The sequence below is a fragment of the Oryctolagus cuniculus genome, chromosome 7 (genome assembly GCF_964237555.1).
Source record: "Oryctolagus cuniculus chromosome 7, mOryCun1.1, whole genome shotgun sequence".
NCBI classification, from domain to species: domain Eukaryota; kingdom Metazoa; phylum Chordata; class Mammalia; order Lagomorpha; family Leporidae; genus Oryctolagus; species Oryctolagus cuniculus.
The window spans coordinates 116398264-116425402 of record NC_091438.1 but is presented as its reverse complement, the minus strand read 5'-3'; the positions used below and the strand labels follow the sequence as shown (position 1 = coordinate 116425402).

Below are 27139 nucleotides of genomic sequence, written 5' to 3'. Positions count from 1 at the left end.
GAAGCGACCAAACTGATATCTACACAACTTTTCACACCATAGTTACAGAATACACATTCTTCTCATCGGTGCATGGAATTTTCTCTAGACTAATCATATATTAGGCCATAAAGCAAGTCTCAGCAAATTTTTAAAAAATCAAATTCATACTATGCATCTTCTCAGATCACATTGGAATGAAGCTGGAAATCAACAATACAAGAATCTCTAGAGCACATGGACACTGAGCAACATGTTCCTGAATGAACAGTGGGTAATAGAAGAAATTAAAAGAAAAGTCAAAATATTTCTGGAAATGAATGAATACTAACATTATATCATATCAAAACTTATGGGATGGGGCCAGTGATGTGGCACAGTGAGTTAATGCCCTGGCTTGAATCACTGGCATCCCATATGGGCACAAGTTTGAGACTTCCAATCCAGCTCTTTGCGATGGCCTGGGAAAGCAGTAGAAGATGGCCTAAGTTCTTGGGCCCCTGCACCTATGTGGAAGACCTGGAAGAAGCTCCAGGCTCCTGGCTTTGGATCAGCTCACTCCAGTCATTGTGGCCATTTGGGGAGTGAATCATCAGATGGAAGACCTCTCTCTCTCTCTGCCTCTCCTTCTTTCTCTGTGTAACTCTGACTTTTAAATAAAATAAATCTTAAAAAAACCTTATGGGGTATAGCAAAAGCAGTGATAAGAAGGAAGTTTCTACCAATCAGTGCCTACATGAGAAATTGGAAATGCACCAAATAAATGAGCATCAATATATATGAAGGACCTAGAAACACAACAACAAAGCAAATCCAAATTAGTAGAAGGAAAGAAAAAAATTAGAGAAGAAATAAACATAATTGAAACAAAAAAATACAAAAGACCAGTGAAATGAAGAGCTGGTTATTTGAAAAAATAAAAATTGACATACAATTGCCCCTAATAACCAAAAAAATAGGGAGAAGACAGAAATCAATAAAATCAGAGATGAAAAAAGGAAATATAACAACAGCTATCACAGAAATAAAAACAATCATCAGGAATTATTATGAAGAGCTGTATGGCAACAAATTGGGAACCTAGAGGAAATGGATAGATTCCTAGACACATACAATATACCAAAATTGAGTCATGAAGACAAAGAAAACTGAAACAGACCAATAACCAAGAGATTGAATCAGTAATAAAGACCCTCCCAACAAAGAAAAGCCCAGGACCAGATGGATTCACTGCTGAATTTTATCAGACAGCTAAATAACTACTCCAATTCTTCTCAAGCTATACAAAGCAATTGAAAGGGAGGGAAATCTTCCCAAACTCCTTCTATGATGCCAGCATCACCTTAATTTGTAAACCGGAAACAGATACAACAGAGAAAGAGAACTATAGACCAATGTCCCTGATGAACATAGATGCAAAAATCCTCAATAAAATATTAGCTAATCAAATCCAACAACACATCAGAAAGATCATTAACCTGGACCAAATGGGATTTATCCCTGGTATGCAGCGATAGTTCAACATTCACAAATTAATAAAGGAGATAAAGAATATTAACAAACTGAAGAACAAAAACCATGTGGTTATCTCAATAGCTGCAGCGAAAGCAAATAAATAAGTATGATTCATCATATTAACAAACTGAAGAAACAAAACCATATGGTTATCTCAAAAGATGTAAAGAAAGCATTTGATAGAATACAACATCCTTGCATGAAGAAAACCTTAAGCAAATTGGGTATATAAGGAACATTCTTCAACACAGTCATGCCAATTTTTGAGAAACCCACAGCCAACATCCTATGAATGGGGGAAAGCTGTAAGCATTTCCCCTAAGATAAGGTGCCAGGCAAGGATGGCCACTCTCACCAATGCTATTCAGTACAGTCCTAGAAGTTTTATCTAGAGCCATTAGGTAACACCAAGAAATCAAAGGGATACAAATTAGATAGGTGGAATCAAACCATCCCTATTTGCTGATGACATGATTGTATATATAGGGGAACCAAAAGACTCCACTGAGAGACTATTGGAACACATAAGAGAGATTGGTAAAGTAGCAGGATACAAAATCAACACAGAAAATTCCATAGCCTTTGTATACACAGACAATGCCATAACTGAGAAAGAACTTTTAAGATTAGTCCCATTCATATAGCTCCAAAAAGAATTAAATACCTTGGAAGAAATTTAACCAAGTGGGAGAAAGATCTCTATAATGAAAATGACAAAACATTAAAGCAAGAAATAAAAGAACACATTAAAAAATAAAAAATCTGCCATGTTCATGGATTAGAAGAGTCAACAACATAAAAATGTCCATACTATCAAAAGCAATTTACAGATACAATGCAATCCCAAATAAAATACCAGTGACATAGTGACATTCTTCACAGATCTAGAAAAAAATGATGCTAAAATTCATATGGAAACACAAGAGACCCAAATAGCTAAAGCGATCTTACACAACAAAAACAAAGCTGGGGGCATCACAATACCTGATTTCAAGACATGCTACAGAGCAGTTGTAATCAAAACAGCCTGGTACTGGCACAAAAACAGAAATGCAGGCTGATGGAATAGAATAGAAACTTCAGAAATCAACCCACACATCTACAAGCAACTTATCTTTGCCAAAGGAGCTAAAAACAATCCCTTGAACAAGGACAGTCTCTTCAACAAATGGTGCTAGGAAAATGGGATTTCCACATCCAGAAGTATGAAGCAGGACCCATACCTTATACTTTACACAAAAATATACTCAAAATGAATCAAAGACCTAAATCTATGACCTGATACCATCAAATTCCTAGAGAACACTGGGGAAACTCTGTAAGACATTGGCATAGGCAAAGACTTCTTGGAAAAACCCAAGAAGCACAGGCAAACAAAGTCAAAATCAACAACTGGGATCACATCAAGTTGAGAAGCTTCTACACTGCAAAAGAAACACTCAGCAAATTGAAGAGGCAGCTGACAGAATGGGATAAAATGTTTGCAAACTGCACAACTGATACAGGGTTAACATCTAGAATCTATAAAGAGCTCAAGAAATTCAACCACAACAAAACAATCCAGTTAGGAAATCAGCAAAGGACTTGAACAGACATTTTTCAAGAAAGAAAATTCAAATGGCCAACAGATACTTGAAAAATCTGCTGAGGATCACTAGCCATCAGAGAAATGTAAATCAAAACCACAATGAGATTCACCTCACTCCAGTTAGAGTGGCTCACATACAGAAATCAGCAAACAGCAAATGCTAGTGAGGATGTTGGGGGAAAGGTTGCCTAATCCACTGTTGATGGGATTGTAAACTGGTGCAACCACTGTGGAAGATAGTATATAGATACCTTAGAAATTTGAATATAGACCTACCATGTGATCCAGCCATCCTACTCCCAGGAATTTACCCAAACTAAAAGAAATCAGCATCTGAAGGAGTTATCCATACCCCCATGTTCACTGCAGCTCAAATCATAATAGCTAAGATATGGAATCAACCCAGATATCCATCAATTGTTGACTGGATAAAGAAATTATGGTATATATACTATGGAGTACTACTAAGCTGTAAAAAAAAAAAATGAAATCCTGGGGCTGGCTCCATGGCTCACTTGGTTAATCCTCCGCCTGTGGTACCAGCATCCCATATGGGCACCGGGTTCTAGTCCCGGTTGCTCCTCTTCCAGTCCAGCTCTCTGCTGTGGCCCAGGAAGGCAGTGGAGGATGGTCCAAGTGCTTGGGCCCCTGCACCAGCATGGAACACCAGGAGGAAGCACCTGGCTCCTGACTTTGGATTGGCACATCACCATCCATAATGGCCATTAGGGGAGTGATCCAATGGAAGGAAGACCTTTCTCTCTGTCTCTCTCTCTCTGTCTATAACTCTACCTGTCAAATAAATTAAAAAAAAAAATGAAATCCTGTCTTACAACAAAATGGATGCCAGTGGAAACCATTATAATTAGTAAAATAAATCAGTTCCAAAAAGACAAATATCATATGTTTTCCCTCATCCACCATAACTAATAGAGTACCTAAAATTTAATGTTTAGGAGTGAAATGGACATTTTGAGATTCAATGATTGTTTATAGCTTTGTCTCTTCTATTGAATAACAGTGGTTTTTTTTTCCTTTTTCTTCATACTATTTGTTTAACTCTTTACTTAGTGTAGGGTTAACTATATGATCATTAAGTAAAAAAAAAATAGATCTTTGTAAAAATTAAGTGTGGGAATGTGAGAGGGAGGAGGAAGAAGTGTTGGAGTTTGGGTGGGAGGTAGGGATGGGGCAGGGGGAAGTATCTGTATATTCCTAAATCTGTATACATGAGATACATGAAATTTGAATAACTTAAATAATATTTTTAAAAGTGTACTTCATCTTATTTCTGAGCCTTCATGCCTTTGCCCCTAACGTGTGAATAATAACACTAAACATACCTTGACACAGACTGAGCCAACTGAACTGTAGCATTCTTGGATCTGGGCAAAAAAGAATGCAGGGAAGGAAGTGGGTGTTACAAAAGGGACTCATACTTTTGGAATTTCATTTTGTGACATATTTTGTTAGACATTTTAGGTAAGTTAACTCACTTGGTTTTCACAATAAATACAGCAATGATTCTTTAATCATTCATAAAGTTGTACAAATAAGGAATTGGATGATCAGAGAGCTAGATAATGTATTATGGTCACAAATAGTGGCACTGACATGGCTGAGAAACAACATCAAGGATCAATCCCATTCACAATAGCTACAAAGACAATCAAATACATTGGAATAAACTTAACCAAGGACGTTAAAGATCTCTACAATGAGAATTACAAAATCTCAAAGAAAGAAATAGAAGAGGATACCAAAAATGGAAAAATCTTCCATGCTCATGTATTGGAAGAATCAATATCATCAAAATGTCTTTTCCCAAAAGCAATTTATAGATTCAATGCGATACCAATCAAGATACCAAAGACCTTCTTCTCAGATCTGGAAAAAATGATGCTGAAATTCATATGGAGACACAGGAGACCTCGAATAGATAAAGCAATCTTGTACAACAAAAACAAAGCCGGAGGCATCATAATACCAGATTTCAGGATATACTACAGGGCAGTTGTTATCAAAACAGCATGGTACTGGTACAGAAAAAGATGGATAGACCAATGGAACAGAATAGAAACACCAGAAATCAATCCAAACATCTATAGCCAACTTATATTTGATCAAGGATCCAAAACCAATCCCTGGAGTAAGGACAGTCTATTCAATAAATGGTGCTGGGAAAATTGGATTTCCACATGCAGAATCATGAAGCAAGACCCCTACCTTACACCTTACACAAATTCAACTCAACATGGATTAAAGATCTAAATCTATGACCAGACACCATCAAATTATTAAAGAACATCAGAGAAACCCTGCAAGATATAGGCATAGGCAAAGACTTCTTGGAAAAGACCCCGGAAGCACAGGCAGTCAAAGCCAAAATTAACATTTCTGATTGCATCAAATTGAGAAGTTTCTGTACTGCAAAAGAAACAGTCAGGAAAGTGAAGAGGCAACTGACAGAATGGGAAAATATATTTGCAAACTATGCAACTGATAAAGGGTTGATCACCAGAATCTACAAAGAAATCAAGAAACTCCACAACATCAAAACAAGCAACCCACTTAAGAGATGGGCCAAGGACCTCAATAGACATTTTTCAAAAGAGGAAATTCAAATGGCCAACAGACACATGAAAAAATGTTCAAGATCACTAGCCATCAGGGAAATGCAAATCAAAATCACAATGAGGTTTCACATCTCCCTGGTTAGAATGGCTCACATTCAGAAATCTACCAACAACAGATGCTGGCGAGGATGTGGGGAAAAAGAGACACTAACCCACTGTTGGTGGGAATGCAAACTGGTAAAGCCACTATGGAAGTCAGTCTGGAGATTCCTCAGAAACCTGAATATAACCCTACCATACAACCCAGCCATCCCAGTCTTTGGAATTTACCCAAAGGAAATTAAATTGGCAATTAAAAGAGCTGTCTGCACCTCAATATTTATTGCAGCTCAATTCACAATAGCTAAGACATGGAATCAGCCCAAATACCCATCAACAGTAGACTGGATAAAGAAATATGGGACATGTACTCTATAGAATACTATATAGCAGTAAAAAACAATGAAATATGGTAATTTGCAACAAAATGGAGGATTCTGGGAAACATCATGCTGAATGAATTAAGCCAGTCCCAAAAGGACAAATATCATATGTTCTCCCTGATCGGTGACAACTAAACAAGCAGCAAAAAGGAAACCTGTTGAAGTGAAGTGGACACTATGAGAAACAGGGACTTGATCAGCCCTTGTCCTGACTGTTGATATACAATTTAATACTTTATCCCTTTTAGTTTTTTTTTTTTTTGTTCTACTTAATACTATTGGTTGAACTCTGTAATTAACACACAATTATTCTTAGGTGTTTAAATTTAACTGAAAAGTGATTCCTGTTAAATACAAGAGTGGGAATAAGAGAGGAAAGAGATGTCCAATTTGGGACGTGCTCAATCGGACTTGCCCCAAATGGTGGATTTAGAAAAGTGCCAGGGATTCTAATACAATCCCATCAACGTGGCATGTACCAATGCCATCTCACTAGTCAAAGTGATCAATTTCAGCTCACAGTTGATCACACTGATAGGTCTAAGAGTCAAAGTGATCACACAAACAAGACTAGTGTCTGCTAATACTAATTGATAGAATCAAAAAGGGAGAGTACGATCCAACATGGGAAGTGGGATACACAGCAGACTCATAGAATGACAGATGTCCTAAACAGCACTCTGGCCTCAGAATCAGCCCTTAAGGTGCTCAGATCTGGCTGAAGAGCCCATGAGAGAATTTTAGGCTTGGAAAGCCAAGACACTCTGGAAAAAAAAAGGATTTAAATGAAAGATCTCTGTGAGTGAGATCCCAGTAGAAAGAACAGGGCCATCAAAGGAGGAGGTACCTTTCTCTGAAGGGAGAAGAGAACTTCCACTTTGACTATGACTTTGTCTGAATAAGATCGAAGTCAGAGAACTCAAGAGGCTTCCATAGCCTTGGAAACTCATGACTAGAGCCTAGGGAGATTACTGACGCCATAAACAAGAGTCTCAAATTGTTAAGTCAACAACAGGAGTCACTGTGTACTTACTCCTCATGTGGGATCTCTATCCTTAATGTGTTGTCCAATGTGAATTAATGCTATAACTAGTACTGAAACAGTATTTAACACTTTATGTTCTGTGTGGGTGCAAACTGATGAAATCTTTACTTAATATATACTAAATTGATATTCTGTATATAAAGATAATCGACAATGAATCTTGATGTGAATGGAATGGGAGAGGGAGTGGGGGATGGGAGGGTTGCAAGTGGGAGGGAAGTTATGGGGGGGAAGCCATTGTAATCCATAAACTGTACTTTGGAAATTTATATTTACTAAATAAAAGTTTAAAAAAAAAATAGGAATAGTGGCATTGAATCCCAGTGTGTCTGACTCCACACACTGTGGTCTTTCACTGTCCCTGCTGGTTGAAAACATGTTCTCTGGTATGACAGTTTTACTGAGGTGTTCATAATTGACATGAGAAAAGGGGGCTTTCCTCTGTCAGCCACCTGGATGTCTATGTTATCTGCATACCTGAACGCTTCACCAGCTCTTCACTGGGCAAACTCATGAATATTATGTTTGAAGAGATTTTGACATTTTCAGAGCCATCATATTATTATTGCCTTCAGATTGTGGGCACAAGTGTCCCATAGAATATTAAAAAATCAACATTTGAATCATTGAAGATTTAGGTTATGGAAGACTTTTGAAGAACCTTCAAGACTTGCCTAAGGATCGCTGACCCACCTCTTTCCTCAACTTCTATTGCTTTTGAAGCCTATAACAAGGAGCTCAGCAATTATTTCCTTTCTAACCGTTTCATGTTCACCATTTTTTTCCTTCCAATTTAAGTTTCTAGAAGGTGGGACCAAACTTGTATTACACACGTATCCATTACAAGTTAACACAATGCTAGGCATATAGTAAGCGCTCAGGAAGGAATTTATTTGGAAGGAGCTACAGCTGTGGAGGAAGGAAATAGAGCAAACACCTGCACAAAAGTTTATTGTCTTCACCAACTATAAATCAGTATACCTTAAGTATTTAAAAAATTGGAAGAGGTAGAGAGGAAGCAAAAGTAGAAAACACATAAAATAGCATAATCTAAACTATCAAAAATGTCTAGGTTTCCTTCTCAATGTTTTCCCAAGGGCTATTACAAACTGAATTGAGATCATATTATACACCCAATTTTGGATTCTGCTAGTTTCAATTGTCATTATGATGTAAACATTTCTCCATGTCATGCCACTAAAAACAATTGACTATATATATATTTTTTTAATTTTTAATTTTTTAAATTTTTTTTATTGTTGACAGAGTGGACAGTGAGAGAGAGAGAGACAAAGGTCTTCCTTTTGCCGTTGGTTCACCCTCCAATGGCCACTGTGGCCCGTGCGCTGCGGCCGGCGCATCGCGCTGATCCGAAGCCAGGAGCCAGGTGCTTCTCCTGGTCTCCCATGGGGTGCAGGGCCCAAGCACTTGGGACATCCTCCACTGCACTCCCTCGCCATAGCTGAGAGCTGGCCTGGAAGAGGGCCAACCGGGACAGAATCCGGTGTCCCGACCGGGACTAGAACCCGGTGTGCCTGCGCCGCTAGGCGGAGGATTAGCCTAGTGAGCCACGGCGCCGTTCTTGACTATATATATTTGAGAGTACTTCAGGAAGTTCATGGAAAATGGAATTGCAACATAAGTTTATTTTGGTGTAAAAATCTTTGAAATGCTTGTACAACTGTTCACAACATGCATTATCTATAAACTTTTTGAAAGCCATCATAAGCACAGATTTTAAAATTATTTTGTGCCTAAATAGACTTATTTTTTAATTCCATTTTATGTGAACATTTTGAAGTACTTTTATATATTTAATTGGTGATATTAAGAAACTTAGATTATCACTGTATTTTTGGACATTTATATTGTTTTAAAAATCTACATTTTCTAATAAAATCCTGATACTTTCATAATTGTTTCCTGTATCTTTTAATTATTTTCATTAGAGCTAATTGCTTGAAGCAGAATTACTAAGAAAACAGGCATATTTGATACATGTTGTCAAATTATTCTTTCATCAAGATCATACCAATTTACTCCTATGCAAGCCCTATGAATATTATGGTCGACTCTTGTCTTCTCTTTCAATCTATTTTAACCTTTCTATCGATCTAGGTAGAAAGTTTAGTGATTTTGGCAGGATGGGAATTGTCACTGCCATGTCACAAGAAAGTAAGATTCAGTGCAGATGACATGTCATAGGTCTCATGGGTACCAAGTTGTTAGGAGTTGAAACTGTTACAGGATCTTTCTCATTTTCCTTTCCTTTCTGGCTTTCTAGGATGTAGTCTAATGAACAAAAGAAAACAAAAAGGAGAGGTTTGGATTATGTAGCAATAATTTAATTGAGAATTGTTTAGACAATTATTCAATCTAATACCCATCAAGACATGATAAGCAAAGTAGCCACTCTACGCTTTCTCAGGTACTATCTTTCTCCTCTCATTCCAGCTTCTGGTACTTTCTATCAATGTTCCAAATACTATTAGTAATTGGTTTCTCTGATATCAAACTCTAGAAGTTTTACTCTAGCTCGTGAAGAAGAAACTTGTTGGACTTTTATAGGGCTAAGCGATTTGACAAGCACCATTTATTTACAAAATACTCATCAAATGTTCTGTTTATACTTAACACATTTTTTGTTGTTGTTGTTGACAGGCAGAGTTTAGACAGAGAGAGAGAGAGACAGAGAGACAGAGAGAAAGGTCTTTCTTCCGTTGGTTCACCCTCCAAATGGCCACTATGGCCAGCACGCCGCGCTGATCTGAAGCCAGGAGCCAGGTGCTTCCTCCTGGTTTCCCATGCTGGTGCAGGGCCCAAGCACTTGGGCCATACTCCACTGCCTTCCTGGGCCCCAGCAGAGAGCTGGACTGGAAGAGGAGCAACCAAGACAGAATCCGGTGCCCCAACTGGGACTAGAACCTAGGGTGCTGGCGCCGCAGGCAGAGGATTAGCCTAGTGAGCCACGGCGCCTGCCACTACCTAACACATCTTAAGCTCCATATTAGGAGTTGGGTGACAGAGATGAAGAGAATATGATTCCTACCAGAGGATTTCACAGTTTAATGAAACCTGATGAAGTTCTCCTGTGAAATGTCATCTCTCCTTTATTTTCTTCAGTACCATAGAACACATTTTCCCCATTTCTCATCTGAGCAGGTTTAACGATGTTCTAATGTGTGTTCTAGTCCTAGCATTCCACAGAAGGTGAGATTACCCCCTTGATCTGTGGCTCTGATTACACTGTCCTCTTGCTGAGAGTTCCTCTGGGCTTTATTTTGCAGTAGGGCAGAAGAGTATTCTGAAAGGACTTTCCCAAAACAAAATGACTGCCTCCTGGATAAAGGTTCATGCATGTTTTAACGGTTTCTATAGTGGAGGCAAGTGCAGTGAATAGTACCAGGTCAACGAAAACCAGAACAGTGATTAGTGGGCAAGCACTAGCCATGTGCAAGTGTGTCCTGAGGAAAATGCTAGGCTTAGAACCCAACATTCCAGAAGATTGAGCCCAGGTCAAATGCAAGGCAGGCGTTAAAACAGATTATCAGATTAGAGTTCTTAAAAACCCAAGTTCACTTGTATGCTGCCTATACAAGATATGGTGAATGAGATTACAGCAATACAAAAAATTGAAGGCTTAAAAATGTATACAAGAGACATATTAACTAAAATAAAGATCCAGTAGATACATTAATATCAGGCAAATCAAATTTGAATGCAAAAAACATCACTAAGAGATATAGTATAGTAGTAAACAGAATGAGCTAGAAGTCCAGTTACTTGGGTTTGAATCCTAAGGATTAGACCACTTCCTAGCTGTGTAATCTTGGATAAGTAACACAACTTCTGTTCTTTAGTCTGTTTCCTATAAAATTTGTGTAATAATACTCATAGCATGAGTATCATTCATTCATTGAATGAATACAAATTAAATGAATGAAACAGTGCCTAATCCACAGAAAAACTATTATTATTTTATTTTGTTATAGTATTAGAGATAGCAATTGCTACAGCATAATGAAAAATTCTTCCACTAGAGAAGATATGTTTAAATTTATATGCAACTACTAAAAGAACTTCAGCATATATAAGGCAAAAATGATAGAACTTTTTTTTTCAGATTTATTTGAGAGAGTTACAGAGAGAGAGAGAGATTTTTGTCTTTTTTTTTTTTTTTTTTTTTTTTTTTTGGACAGGCAGAGTGGACAGTGAGAGAGACAGAGACAGAGAGAAAGGTCTTCCTTTGCCATTGGTTCACCCTCCAATGGCCGCCACGGCTGGAGCAGCTGAAACTCAAATAGGCACCCATATGGAATGCCCATGCTGCAGGCTATGGCTTAACCTGCTGTGCCATAGTGTAGCCCCAATAAAATATTTTTTTTTGAAAAGGAAATGAAATCAGGACTGGCATTGTGGTACAACAGATGAAGCTTTTGCCTACAATGCCAGCATCCCATATGAACACCAGTTTGAGTCCTGACTGCTCCACTTCCAATCCAGCTCCCTGCTAATGTACCTGGGAAAGCAGCAGAAAATGATATAAGTACTTGGTCCTCCGCCACACACATGAGAGACCAGAATGAAGCTCTTGGCTTTAGCCTGTCCCAGCCCCAGCTGCTGTGGCCATTTGGGGCGTGAACCAGCTGATGGAAGATCAATCTCCTCCTTCTCCTTCTCCTTCTCCTTCTCCTTCTCCTTCTCCTTCTCCTTCTCCTTCTCCTTCTCCTTCTCCTTCTCCCTTTCCTTCTGCCTCTGCCTCTGCCTCTGCCTCTGCCTCTGCCTCTGCCTCTGCCTCTGCCTCTGCCTCTGCCTCTGCCTCTGCCTCTGCCTCTCCCTCTCCCTCTCCCTCTCCCTCTCCCTCTCTAACACAGCCTTTCAAACAAACAAATAAGTAAGTAAATCTTTTATTTAAGGAAATCACATTTAGGAGGGTGATTACCTTGGAAGAAAGGCAGTAAGATAGACTAGGGCATGAGCATCAGGTAAGGAAGCCAAACTATTGGTTGTGTTCTAGTTCCTGAGTGATGGGTCCAGGGCAATTTGTTTTACCATGTATTACAACTTACACCTATATGTATTTTCTTTTGCTTTTTATAATTCATTTTTAAAGTGAATGCATTTTTTATCCTAACATGATAGTCTAGGGCTCTTCTCCACCACATTCCAAATCACATTTCCCACTTAGAACACCGTTTTCTGATCACATGGTTTATGATCCAACACAACTTTCAAAGCACACGTTTTCCCTCCATTCCCTACTCCATCCCTCCCCAGGTCTCCTCTCGCTCCCAGTATCTACGGGTCAAAATGTTACCTATGCTGCCTGTAGAGCAGACACTTTTTTGATCTTCTAGCAATAACAGTGGCTACTTTCTCTGAGTTTGTACATTATTTTGTACTTCTTAAAGGAAGTCCTTCTTTGTTGACTCATTTCACAAACTAAGTTTTGGTATCAGATCACATGATACAGATCTGGAAGCCACAGTTCCTACCTCAGGGAGTTCCAGGTCTAGAGAAGACAGTCCAGAAAACACACTATCACAGTTATCATAAAAATGCTTTTATAAAAAAGAGGTACCTGACTCAAATAGATAAGGTCAGAAAGAGATTCCTGGAGAAAGTAAAATCTCAACTCAGTCTTAAATAATGAGGGATAAAATAATTAATTAACCAGGCAAAAGGTATGGCAAAGGATGTTCCAGGGAGAGCTATTCTTCTGTTCTTTAATTCTGTGCTCCTTAGAGAGGAGCTATCAGCTCCAAATGAACATCAATCCTGCCCAACATACATATCCTATATGCTATATCCACTCTCAAAATGGCCTGTTTCAAGCAATCAAATTCTAGTGTGTAGTCACACATGCATATTTTTTCTTCACTCATTGGTCTTTCTCTCCAGTCAGAAAGGAGTAGAACTTATGTCTCTATGGTTCACTGTTTTATACCCAACAGCTAGCACAATGTACTCAGATAGTAAATGTTTGTCAAATAAACTGATGAAACTACAGCACATGTGAAGGTTTAGAAGTGCTAGACAGCTTGGCAGATTCAAGGAACATGGATGGGACATGGTAGGAAGGGTGGGTGAACGGGAAGCCCAGGGGAGGATACCAGGCTGCCAGAGGCTGGATGAATGAAGGCTACGTCTTCCTAAGCAGTTTGGACTTCATTCTGGGAGCCATGGATAACCACAAAATAGTGATTATTAGTCAGTAGGTTGTGGGTTTTATGACACGATCACATTTGCATTTTAGAAAGTTTGGAGAACAGACTGAAATATAGAGAGCATGGCCAGTCAGGAAGCTGTTGCACAAGTCCCTTTGGAGAACATGAGGGCCTGAATTGTGGCTGTGAAGTAGGGACAGAGAAGTGGGAAAGGTTAGAGCCTTAGGGGAACAGAGCTATGGGGAGAGGAGAACAGGCCACAGGAGAAGGAGTCAAGGATAATGCCTGGCCTGGAGTTTGGATTTGGGAAGCCAAGTTCATGGAAATAATCATCAACAGAGAGATGAGAAGAAAGGGATCAGACCTGGGGAGGGGTTGATGTCATACATTATCATAGATTCTCTGAGTTTTAGATGGAGTTTTCCTGAAAGAGAAAGTTTTGGCATCATCATCATAATGATTATAGTTGAAGCCCTGGGTATGGAAGATATTATTCAACAAGAATAAAGCAAAAATATAAAAACTATTACCGGAAAACAGAAAAACACGCATTGTTCAAGACACACAATATTTAGGAAAAGTAGCAAAGATGACGAGTGAGAAATAATAATATGGAAACTTAAAGTTAGTATTGTTTCTTTCAGAAGACTGCACAGTCAAAAGTTGAAGATTTATTGAGAAGCCAAGTAAGACGTGGACTTAAAAGTATTCTTTGGATTTAACAAAGGAGTTTTAATGACTTCACCAAAAATAAGTTCACTGATGTGTTAGGAACAGAAGCCCAATTGCCGTGAGCAAGAAAAGATGAATTAAAGATGAGCAGAGGGGACCTCTATCTCCAGTCGTTTGGTTGAGAGGAAAAGGACAGAAAACAAGTAGCTACAGAGGGGCCATTGACTTTAAGGATAGTTTCTTTCTGATAGATTATAGTTATTGAGTCCTGGGAAACAGAGGTTCTGCCAAATAGTCCTTATTAAATAAATGTGTTGAAATAAGTTTCAAGTCTCCAGATTCGAAGACAGGGAACAAAAACACAGTCTCAGGTGCCAAGGCCTTTGGAATTGCCTACCACTGTTGGGCCATCTGTATTACTGTATTTTCTCTTCTGAGTGGGGGTGATGGCTCAAGTGCACTTTCATTCCTTCCCCAGGGGTCTGAAGAGATGGTTCTCTGGCCACATTCTACAAAGCACCAGGATCAGGTGTCAGCAGGGATGACCAGCAGGGTGTATTGACTTACTTTGTCTCTTTTGCATTCACGTCCACGTCATCATAGATAATAACTTCCTGAGGTCTAAGTTCTAGGGTCAAGAGGATCAAAATAATTCTTTATTAGGTATGTTTCACATGATATCTGGCTTTCAAAATTAGTACTTAATTATCCAGGTGCATCCTCAAGCTTATTAAAATCTGATCATAGAATATAGATAGGGTAGAAAGATCAAAGAGCAAAAGATTCAACCCTTGGGAAGAAATTCAACAGAAAAAAATTTAAAAATAGGTATTTTAGTATCTCAGAGACATATTTTTATTTGAATCAATTTAATTTCTTTTCTTTTTTTTTTTTTCTTTTTTTTTTTGACAGGCAGAGTGGATAGTGAGAGAGAGAGACAGAGAGAAAGGTCTTCCTTTGCCATTGGTTCACCCTCCAACGGCCACCACGGCTGGTGCGCTGCGGTCAGCGCACCGTGCTGATCCGAAGGCAGGAGCCAGGTGCTTCTCCTGGTCTCCCATGGGGTGCAGGGCCCAAGCACTTGGGCCATCCTCCACCGCACTCCCTGGCCACAGCAGAGAGCTGGCCTGGAAGAGAGGCAACCGGGACAGAATCCAGCGCCCCGACTGGGACTAGAACCCAGTGTGCCAGCGCCGCTAGGTGGAGGATTAGCCTATTGAGCTGCGGTGCCGGCCGCATCAATTTAACTTCATGAAGAGTGACAGAAAAATATGATGCTGGAAGAATCATTTTTAAAATAGACTCCCATCTTTCTAGAACTGGCAAAAGATGTTATACTGCCACAACAGAAACAAGACTTTTCGTAATTCCCTGAGGAAAAGTCAATTTAGTAGAATATTAATGCTGATTTTTCTTCCATAGCTTTTATTTCAAACTTTTGGCACCTGCTCTTTTATTTTAACCTTAGTTAACAATCATAATTAGATATTTTCATTTCAGGATATACATATTCCTTAGAATTCTACAGAATATTCCATTTCATTTGAAAATTTGAGACCTTCTGAAATAATTATTCCTAATTAATATTCAATTATAATTATTCATTATTTAACATCTTTAAATTTGGGAAAAGGTACAGGTTCAGTATTCATTTTTCTGAAATGCCTGTATTTACATCCCAGATGCTTTTAGAGTTTGAAATATTTGTCTATACACAATGACATATCTTAGGGATGGGACCCAAGTCTGAATTCAAAATTTATTAAGGTTTTATATATACTTCATATGCATAGTCTGAAGGTAATTTTTTACAATTATTTTTAGTGTGCCTACATTTTAACTGTCATCTATCATGTGAAATCAGAAGTATAGATTTTTCCACTTGTGGCAGTATGTCAGATTTTTTTGCTTAGTTCTCAACCTGAAAAATGTGTTCTTATTCTAAGCCATTTCTTTTTAAACACAGACCAAGGATATGTTGGGAGACCTGTCATGTTACCAACTGTATATATAATCTGCATTTGTTATTTAGTTCAACAAATTCATATTGTGAATATACATTTGCATTGTCTAGAAAAATGAAACCAAAGCAGTCACATGGCCAGAATCCAAACAAAAAACAATGAGCAAGAAACCACATGGCCCTATTTTCTGACAAATTCAACATTCTGAACATGTGTTAGAAGCATACCATGTGTCAAGCACTGTGCCAACTTGTGCATTACTATCTTAATGGCAAAGCAAATAATATTCTGATGACCTATCATTGAGTTAATTAGTGTGTAGTCTCTAATATGATCATATTCAACTTATGTTTTAAAAAAGGTGATCTTGCCATCAAAATTTAAAAATGGTAAGAGGTACAGTGTAAAAATGCATGAGTTTTGTGGTCAGAGAGATTTGGACACAAATTCCTAGTCAATATCATGAATGAGTATGGGTCCTAGGCCCTCCCTACAAAGGGATAAATCCATTTATCTGGGATTTTAAGAGGAAGACATCTGCCCCAATGGCTTAATATGTTGCAGCTACTTCAGAACTGTTCGTCATCTTCACCTAAGTAAGAACTCCTGCTGTGTACACTATCATCTTTGCTTTTGATGGATCCACTTGTCAGTGAATGTTAACATGCAGGAAGGATTACCACTTTTTCCCTGTTCTTGAACATATCATTGCTGATCACTTTTGGTCAACAATAAGTATCACTTACCTAAATCAGGCAGCGAAATGGAAATTGCACTGTTGATTAAGAAAAGACACACAAGGTCAAGCAAAACAACCATGTTAAGAAAGATTAGCTGATACATATCAAATAACATAGTGATGAAGTGATGTTCTAACACAGGTGCTTCTAGGCAAAGAGGTGGAGCAAACCTCCTGCAGCTTTGCTCTGATGACAAATCCAAAACCTTTTACAAATGAGCTTACTTATCCTCACTGGCTTCCTGTACCCTATTTCCTAACCGTACAACTTCAGGCTGCCCACATGTCCTGATGTTCACATACAGAATCCTGCGTGCTAATCTTCCAAAAGGTCAATGACATCCACTCACTGTGGGTACACTTTGGCAAAAGAGAAAAACCTACTGATGAGTGAATGGAGACCCTCTACAGGCACTGTGTTCTTTCCAGGTCGTTTAAGCCAAAGGGTGACTTACGGGGAGAATTCCAGGCCAGGTGGAAATGTAAAGTGGCAGATTGCTAAGAGGGAGGGGATATTTGGCCTAGATAGATTGATGCTTTTCAAATCTCACAGCTAAGATCACACAAAAGAAGTGTGATGTGTTGGAAAACTCCTCATGTATTTTAAGCATTTACATTGATTTAAGAATTTGCTTGAAATTCAGCCCTACACGTGTTCTGAAGCACTCACCATGGGACAGGCCTGCGTGCTGGGTTTATAAAATGATCCTACAGTTTCTACCCTGCAGCAGCCTGAGGCTTAGTGAGGGAGATCAAAATTAATGCATGCCTGTGAAAAGAACACAATAAAGGGAGGTGCAGAGGTACAGCTCTTGAGAGGCGATCTGGGAACGTTTACGGAGCCTCAGTTTCCTTTCTAAAATGAACATCAATGCCTGTCTTACTGTGAGGACTGAATGAGCAGGCCTCAGTGAGAGGACCAGGGACAGAGACTCTGCTTAACAATCCCTGTTGATGCTGTCTGTAGGACCAGACTGGACGCTGCCAGCATCATGATACGGCGCGTGGCATAGAGGAAACACAAGGTCACTGCGTTCAACTCAGCTGACAATGACCCTCAGTGCTGCCACTTGCCTGCTATGTGACCTTGGGAAAGTCAATACATTTTCAAAGCCTAACTTTTTCTCCCCTGTGAAATGGAGAAAACAGTTTCTAAGTCAGAATTAGAAAGGATTAGACAGTGCATGTAAGTACTGTGTGTAAGTACTGGGAACTCCTTGCTCTCAATGCCTGGTTAGCATTTAACCCTGGCTGCTCCAGGGGCTCTGGCTCAGGGAAAGCTTTCTAAACCCCAGTTCCCTTTCTCCATTCTCTTTAGGACAAGGTGGTGGTAGCTCCAGTTTAAGGATGAAAATGGAGCCACAACAATTTCTCAAATGATGTTTGCTTGTGATAGATCAATTATTCATTCAACAAATTTTGAATGAGTATCAATTATGTCCCAAGCACTGTTAAAACAGCACACAAAACAGTCCAAATCTCTTATTCTCATGGATTTCAGTAGGGTGAGGCAGACAGAAAACAAGGGGATTTCTGCTATATATTAAGGAAATACAAAGGGACTTCAAAAAATTCCTGGAATGGGGGCTGGTGGCATAGCTCATTTGGATAATCCTCCGCCTGCAGCACCGGCATCCCATATGGGTGCTGGATTCTAGTTCCGGTTGCTCCTCTTCCAGTCCAGCTCTCTGCTATGGCTAGGGAGGGCAGTGGAGGATGGCCCAAGTGCTTGGGTCCCTGCACCCACATGGGAGACCTTCTTCCATGCGGAAGAAACACCTGGCTCCTGGCTTTGGATCGGCACAGCACCAGCCGTAGCGGCCATTTGGGGAGTGAACCAACAAATGGAAGACCTTTCTCTCTCTCTCTCCCTGTCTACAACTCTACCTGTCCAATAAAAAAAATTCCTGGAAAATGGAGTTAAAAAAAACAAGATTTTGGCAAAAAATTTTAAGTCTATGCATTAGGAGTTCTTTATGCGGTAGGCATCATGGGCAGTGATGTAAGCCACTGCTTGCAACACCCTCATCCCATACTGGAGTGCCTGGTTTGAGTCCTGGCTACTCTTTCTAGTCCAGCTTCCTGTTCATGAACCCTGGGAGGCAGCAAATGATGGCCCAAGTGCCTGGGCCCCTGCCACCCATGTGGGAGACCCAGAAAGTATTCTGGGTTCCTCGGTTCCACCTGGCTTTTGCAGGCATGTGGGGAGTAAGCCTGGATGAAACGTCAATCTCCCTGTCTCTGTCACTCTGCCTTTCAGGTAGATGACAATAAATAAACAATACAAGTTTTATGAAAATGCGTATTAAGGAAGAACTATGCATGCAGGGATTTAAAATTCTGCATTAAAATAGTTATTATGAAATTCTATTTTTCATAAACTTTTGAAAGTACCCTCATGTATGATACAAACTGTCATGGAGGTGAGGGTTTATTGATGAGGTGACTTTGGAGCAGAGAATTCAAGCTCACTGGGGACTGAGTCACATGAATATCTAAGTTAGTAACAGTGTTCCTGGGAAAGAAACAGCAAATGCAGAGACTCTTAGGCTGTATTTGGCTTGGTCTGTATAAAGAACAAGGAAGTCAGTATACCTGGACTAGAGGGAGTGGGGAGGGGTACCACATCTAATTCCCACCTAAAATTCATAGCATAGCTAAATCCAGCATGTTTCATCCTTAGTTTATCTATGCCTAAGTCAGGCTGTTTAATAGTGATTATCCCAATAGGCAGGCAGTGTTCCTGGAGTGTGTGTGTGAGAGTGGATCAAGGCCTTGACTCTCCTTCAATGTCACATTTTCACGGCAGCAACCTGCTTCTGAAGATGAAACAGTAAACAAGGATTGGTGTTCAACAGAAGCAGCTCCAGGGCAAAAGCATAATTAATGAATGAAAAGAAGTCTGTTATCTTGCTCTATTTATATGCTGTGAATTGAAAAATTAGGTACAGAGATAGATTTGGGCAAACTTAAGGAAAATAAATCTTAATTCAGTTTCCTGAAGATGGAAGGTCCTTCTGAGCAGGTGTTGAATTTCTCTGTCCTGGAGATAGACAAGCCAAGGTTTGGCTCACTGGGGAATTTGCAGAGCAGCTGTGTAGTGGAGGAGGCTAGGTTACATGGATTTCCCTTTACTCTGGTAGTCTCTAAGAAGAAGGGTTTTTCAGTAACATTAACACACATCACAAGATGTGCACAGATGTGACAGCAAGTGCATGGGAATAAAAGAGAAACAGGTAATCTGAGTTTGGGTACAGAGGTTCAGGAAAGGCCTCCTAGAAGGGTTAGCATTTCATCAAATTTTGAGGGCAAACTATAATGTTGGTAACCAAAGAAAGCTGAAAGAGGGCAGATGCTTTGCAGACCAAGGAAATGTCACGGTGAAAGCCAAGAGGCATGAGACACCACGGCCGAGGCCAAGATCTACGGGTTTGTATACTGCAGTGATGGTGAGCGCAAACTTTATTTTGAGATTGAGCTGGAGAAATAGAAATGAAGTAGACATAAAATTATTTACTTGCCATGGAGTGAGATTGGATATTTGTTCTGAAATTTATAAGAAGTCACTGAATAGTTTTAAGAAAAAGGAAAATAGATTTGCATTTTTAAAATGTCAGTATTCTCACCTGGATTGAATATCTCAGGGACTACAAGTAATCATGCCAATTGTTTTCTATTGGCATTTCTATCTAACGTTTAACCTGCCAAGGCCAGCGTCTGCCTTTGTGCATAGGGTCTCACTGACCACAGAAGGTACAATGACTACCTCTTCTTCCAGAGTCAGGACTGTAATCTAGAAACCCCAAGTTCTGTGGGGTCTCCTGGTAGATCTAGATGTAACAGAGAGTCGGACTGAAAATCCTAAAATTCTGAAGCTTTGTGATTGAAAATAACTTCAGGGCAGAATAACGTAATTCCATCTCAATATAGGTAATTGTCTTGGAAAATTATTTTACCACCTCCTGCTCTCACAAAATATTGACCTATATCTTTATATTAAACACAGAAGTGTCACCAGAGACTTTTCAGTCCTCTTCTGTTGTATGCAGAAGAAACTAGGACCCTGTGGGTGCAAAGTGATTTGCCCTCAGTCGCACACCGAATAATGTGAGAGCTGAAACTAGAATCTAGAATCCAGGACCCTTGTGTCTTTCCACTGCTGGCAGAGTTGACTGGCAGTTAGCCTAGGTTCTCTGGGAGGAGGGTCCTTTCCCAATCTAAGACTTTCAGATACAAGAACCATTCAGCTGAGCAGCTCACCTCCTCGCTCCAACCATCACTTTCATGGGAGATGAATTAATATAGAAGTGAAGGCAAACAGAATCATTGGAACTAGTAGGCCCGAGAAAGCACTCGAGGAAATAATTAGTAACAATGCTTGGTGATGAAAATGGATACGCAAAGATTCAAGGCTGGAGACAAAATCTCTGTTCTGGACTTGGCTCAAAACTTTCCTTCTCAAACCTTTATTTACATCCTTTTCTTCATCATCTTGTTTTCAAAAGGGATGTGCCACTTTCTCATTAGTATCTTTGGATGTGATTCATTCAAAAATTCTCAAGAAAGAGGCAGGCAATAGCCAAAGTCTTGGGTTTTGGTTTCTGATACCCTCCTCATTATTTCTGAGAGCTGGATAGAGAATCCTGACCTGTGTATCTCCCAGGCTGGCAAAGTGAGTTCCTTCCTCTTTTGAAAGGGAGAGCAAAAGAGACGTTTTACCTTATGTTTTCCTTTGGCTTGGCTTTCTTCATCTTAAACCTTTCCTTTTCTTTCTGGAAGAACCGCTGCAGTCTTTTAAGTGCTTCTTTTCCATCTAAACTAAGAGGAATCAAAAAATAGGAGTCACATGGCATTTAAGAGTATGATATAGCTGAGAAGCTGCTGTATTAAAAAGGATGAGGGGCTTTGGTCTCATTTCTGAAACACATTCCATTCAAGGAAGAGTAAGAAAATGCTAATGGCTATGTTTTCCTTTGGATTCTGCTATGAAGTAGTGCACAGCCGTCAACTACGAGGCCAGTAATTATCTGCCAGTACAAACTTCCATCTGCCCTGGTTAGTCTCTACTTTTGCACAGTTGATGGAACAAAGTCTTTTAGAAGAGAAGATAATTTAGGGATGTGTAGCTTACAAACTATTAGAAATACATTATAGAAATTCCTGGCTCATGAAATTCACATCACTGCATTTTAATTTACGGAATAATACAACCATGGTCATTACATTGACTTCCCAGATGATGATTAACATTCTTCCAAATACTCTTTTAGAGAAAGGGCAAGGGAGTGATGTACTCAATTATCCTACCCAGTGTGCCCAGCTCAGACTCCCTCTTTCCTTTTCAACCCTTAAATATTTTGCTTTTGATTTTTGCTGTTTTCCTTTCCTCTTTGTGCCATATTTTAATAACTATACTTGACATTAGAACAGATATTACCCTTTAAAGAGGGAATTACTAGATATTAAAGCCCAATTCCCAGAGACAGCCCAACTAACTTGTAAAGACACAGCTAAGTCATAACCACTGATTTGTTCCTGGAAAAGCAGCTACAGAATTCAAGCAAGTTGTATTGATACTTACTTCTTTTTTTTCCTCATTTGTCCTAAAACAACATCAAAGTCCTCTCTTCTGGGAAATGGTTATTTTCTCACATGAGAAAGCAATTTTCATTTAAAATTTACAGCACATGATTGTGCATATGCACAAGTATCCTGCATATCACAAGGAATTTCAGTAGCCTAGCACCATTCTTATGTAAATCCTCCCTAAAGGATGCTGAATGAGGGTCTTTCTTAAACCACGGTTTTATAGACTAACGAAAAATACTCAAAACCAAGAAAGAAACTCACTCCATCATTGAGTAGCTATTCTTTGCTTTGTAGATATCTTCATACATTTCTTCATGATTTTCTTCTGAAATAAAACATCATTTTAATCATTAAATGGCAACAGATCAGATTAATATTTAACAAAAACTACCTGCTAGGTGCTAATATCTTGATTTTTATTCTATTAATTTTTATTGAAATTTATGTACATATTTTTACAAGTATATAATAAGAATAATTCAACTTTCCTACAGATATGTACACCTGAAAATTAACACTCACTTCTAATGCCTAGTTCCAAGTCTGAGCTACATTAGTCAAAGAAAGTTAATGTGAGATTTATCAATAGATTCCTTCTTTCTACCATCTCTCCTTCATATATTTAATACATAACAATCAGAGTCTATGAGGCATCAGACTTCATACTTAATGCTGGAGAAACAACACAAAACCAGATACATCTCAGATAATCCCTCCCATCACAGCATGGCTTTGTCTAGCCCAACACATGAGCTTAATATACATAGTTATAAACTTTGATTCTACCCTGGAGACAGAGTCTAATGGAAAGAACATTGGATTAAAGGTCAGGCTTTGAGGCTCAAACCATGATGAGATTAAAGGATGCACTTTAATTTTTAAAAGAAAACTGAGGCACAGAATTTGATTTTTGGATTATTTCCAAGATTTTTCTCTATCTAAAATTCTGGGATTCTAAGAAGGATAAAACCAATTTGAGTAATATTTGATATTCTTTCTCAGTTATCTTTTCTTTTAAAATATATTTATCTTATTAATAAAAATGATATATATCTTATTAATAAAAATAATATATATGTTTATTATGTACAGCATGTTTTGATAATTATGTACAATGTGGGATGAGTAAATCAAACTAATTAGCATATATTACCCCAAATATTCTTTGTTTTTAAAGATTTACCCATTCATTTGAAAGGCAGAGTTACAGAGATGAAGAGGCAGAGAGAGAGAGATCTTCCATCCTTTGCTTCACTGTCCCAAATGGCCACAACTTCTGGAGCTGGGCTCCAAAGCCAGGAACCAGGAGCTTACTCTAGGTCTCCCACGTGGGTACAGGGGCCCAAGGACTTGGGTCATCCTCCACTTCTTTCCCAGGCCACAGCAGAGGGCTGGATCGGAAGTGGAGCAGCCAGGACACGAACCAGCACCCACATGGGATGCTGGCACCGCAGGCAGTCGCTCCACTTACCACACCATAGCATTGGACCCCAAATGCTCTTTTTTTAAAAAAAAAATATTTGTTTGAAAGGCAGAGTTACACGGGGTGGGGGGGGGTGGCGGGGAGGGGAGGAGAGATGCACAGAAAGATCTTCCATTTGCTGGTTCATTCCCCTACATGGCTACAATGGCAAGAGCTGGGCTGATCTGAAGCCATAGCCATAAGATTCTTCTGGGTCTCCTACTTGGGTACAGGGGTCCAAGCACTTGGGTCATCTTCTGCTGCTTTCCCAGGCACATTAGCAGGGAGCTGGACCAGAAGTGGAGCAGCCAGGATTCAAATCAGTGTCTGTATGGGATACTGGCCCCACAGGGGATGACTTCACACTATGCCACAGTGCTGGCCCCCCCAGAACTCTTTTTGTGGTGAGAACATTTAAGATTGGTATGGGCCTTTGTGGCATGGTGGTTAAGATGTTGCTTGGGATGCCCACACCCCAGATCAGAGTACTTCAGTTCAAATCCTGACTCCATTTCCAATTCCAGCTTCTTGCTAAACACACCCTGGAAAGCATCAGGTGATGGCTCAAGTGGTTGGATCCTACCTACCACATGAGAGACCCAGATTAAGATATTGGCCCCTGGCTACATCCTGGCCCACCTCTGGCTATTGAGACATTTGGTGAGTGAACCAGCAGATAGAAGGTATATCTCTTTCCTCTCTGACACTCTCTCCTCCTCCCTCCCCTCCCTCTCTCCCCCTTTCTGTATCTTTCAAATAAATTTTCAAAAAGCTGATAAAATAATCAGGAAATTTGTTTTTCTAAAAAAGTCTACTGTCTCAGCAATTTTCATGTGTACAATCCATTGCCCGTATTTATAATCACCACGTTGTATGATAGATCCCCTGAATTTACTCCTCTTGTGTAACTAAAATTTTGTATCTTTTGACCAACATCTCCTCATTACTCCTATTCAGGCAGTCAATAGATATTTTAAATATCTCACATGAGCCTGATACTGTGCTAGGGGTTGAAGAACGACGTAAGCATGCAGCAGTTAGCATTCTAGTATGGAATACTGTTGTTCATCAGAGAAAAATCACATAAACATCAAACCACAACTGTGCCAAGCACTATGCAATAGAAGTCCACGGTGCCATGAGGTTATATTTCCTGGTAGAATAATCATTGAGCTGAGGTCAGGAAAAATATTAAGAGGCACTTAGGCAAGCGACCCAGGGGAGGAAAGAACATTCCAGGAGTCAGGAGTAGCACATAGAAACACCTGCACTGAGACCTGGTACATCACAGGAGCTAAAAGAACGTCAGCACTACTGGCTCTCAGATGAAGATCGAAGGTAAACGTGAGACAAGGCCAGAGAGGCATGGTAAGGTCAAGCATTTTAATATAAGCATTTGTTTAATTTTTTTTTGTTGTTATTTTAAAGGCAGATACACCAAGAGACAAAGAGGCACACAGAGAGATAGGCACAAAAAGATCTCCCATCCAGTGGTTCACTCCTCAAATTCTTGGGCCTAGCTGAAGTCAGGAACCCAGAACCCAATCCAGATCTCCCACATGGGTGGCAGGGACTACCTGCTGCTTCCCAGGTTATGCACTGGTAAGAAGCTGGATATGAAGTGGAGCTGGGACTAGAACCCAGGCACTGGGCCAGCGCCGCGGCTCACTAGGCTAATCCTCTGCCTTGCGGCGCCGGTACACCGGGTTCTAGTCCCGGTTGGGGCACCAGATTCTGTCCTGGTTGCCCCTCTTCCAGGCCAGCTCTCTGCTGTGGCCAGGGAGTGCAGTGAAGGATGGCCCAAGTATTTGGACCCTGCACCCAAAGGGAGACCAGAAGCACCTGGCTCCTGCCATCGGATCAGCGCGGTGCACTGGCCGCAGCGCGCCGGCCGTGGCGGCCATTGGAGGGTGAACCAATGGCAAAAGGAAGACCTTTCTCTCTGTCTCTCTCTCACTGTCCACTCTGCCTGTTAAAAAAAAAAAAAAAAAGAACCCAGGCACTCTCAGATGCGATGCAGGCTTTCTAAGTGTTATCATAACTGTGGTGCCAAACACCCACCCAACATCAAGCAGCTTAAGTAAGAATATTCCTGCAATCAGCCCTGCATTGTGAAGAGATCAGCAAGGAAGCACTCTCACAGGAAGTTGCGTCTTGCCACAAGAATGCCCTTGCCAGCATCTTCACCTTCCAGATCCTAAGTGTCTTTGCTTGCACAAATCTTGGGAGCACTCCCCTTAGCTCACCATTACCCCACCCATACATTCCCGCATTGAACATACGGCAAAGTAAATGACAACCCTCCTCAGCCACACACGCCCTGGGCATTTCCTGCTGGCATTCTCAGACATGTGTTCATGTGCTTACCACTCTCTGAACTGAAGGAGTTAGAGAAGTCCGACTTTGGTCTGTGGGGGAGAAGATGCACAGACCATTATTAACGTGGTGGACCTTGAAAGCATTGCCACACTCACCTTGCTGCAGTATGTGACTGTGCTTACCGTTCTCTTCTGGGACACTCGACATCATCATACATGTCCTCCAAAATGGGACTTGGCGGAAAGGCCCCTGGCTCTGGGATTTCCTTAGCCCCCTCCACAGCCTCCACGTAGCCACCTGGAAGGAAAACCCAGAACCTCCCTAAAGGTCATCTTGTCTACTTCCTGTAGGAGTACATTCACAGACATCTGTGGCAAGGGAGGTGGGAACAGGATAAGGCAGATAAAATGAGCAACAGCCAGATCATCATCCTGCTACCTGTGATTCCCACACAACCCGCTTCATCTTTCAGAGCCTCAGTTAAGATTCTCTTAACTGCTGGGGACAAAGATAATAAGATCTACTCTGGGGGAGATGTTTGACACAGCAGTTAAGATGCTGCCTGGAAAGCTCTTATTGGAATGCCTGGTTTGAGATGCAGCTCTGCTTTCAATCCAGCCCCTGCTAATGCACACCCTGGGAGACAGCAGATGATGGATCAAGTACTTGGGTCCTTACTGCCCTGTAGAAGACCTCAATTAAATTCCAGGCTCCTGGCTTTGACCCGGCCTAGGCCCAGCTGTTGAGGGCACCTGAGGAGTGAATAAGGCAGATGAAATAAAAAAGATAAAAGTATATAAATAAAAATTTTAGGGGTTCACGATGACTGAGCAGGGAGAGAACTTACTGCTCTAGTCCAGAAGATAATTTTTAAAAAGTGGCGAGAGTGTAGTCTCAGGGAAGAGTTAGGGAGAAAATGGCAGAGGAAACTACCAAAATTAGAGGTACACAGTGGACCTAGTGTAGGGTGTGGACGCCCAAACTTGGGACACCACCAGCCAAGAGCCTATGCACCAGCGTTGGAAAGTGAGGTGAGACCAGA

At 40.2% G+C, this 27139-nt stretch overlaps 1 protein-coding gene across 2 annotated transcripts in view; it reads right to left on the bottom strand.

The window, feature by feature from the left end:
* The window catches only part of FYB2 (FYN binding protein 2), a 159075-nt gene that overhangs the window by 19028 nt on the left and 112908 nt on the right, over positions 1–27139 (bottom strand). The window contains exons 10-16 of one of the 2 annotated variants that reach the window (XM_051856422.2): positions 26280–26394; positions 26146–26186; positions 22578–22641; positions 21447–21545; positions 16735–16763; positions 14592–14652; positions 4426–4467 (exon numbers count right to left, since the gene is read on the bottom strand). In XM_051856422.2, coding sequence (XP_051712382.2) covers positions 4426–4467; positions 14592–14652; positions 16735–16763; positions 21447–21545; positions 22578–22641; positions 26146–26186; positions 26280–26394 — 451 coding nt within the window. The remainder of the gene's footprint in view (positions 1–4425; positions 4468–14591; positions 14653–16734; positions 16764–21446; positions 21546–22577; positions 22642–26145; positions 26187–26279; positions 26395–27139) is intronic. The other variant, XM_008265195.4, reaches the window with a different exon arrangement.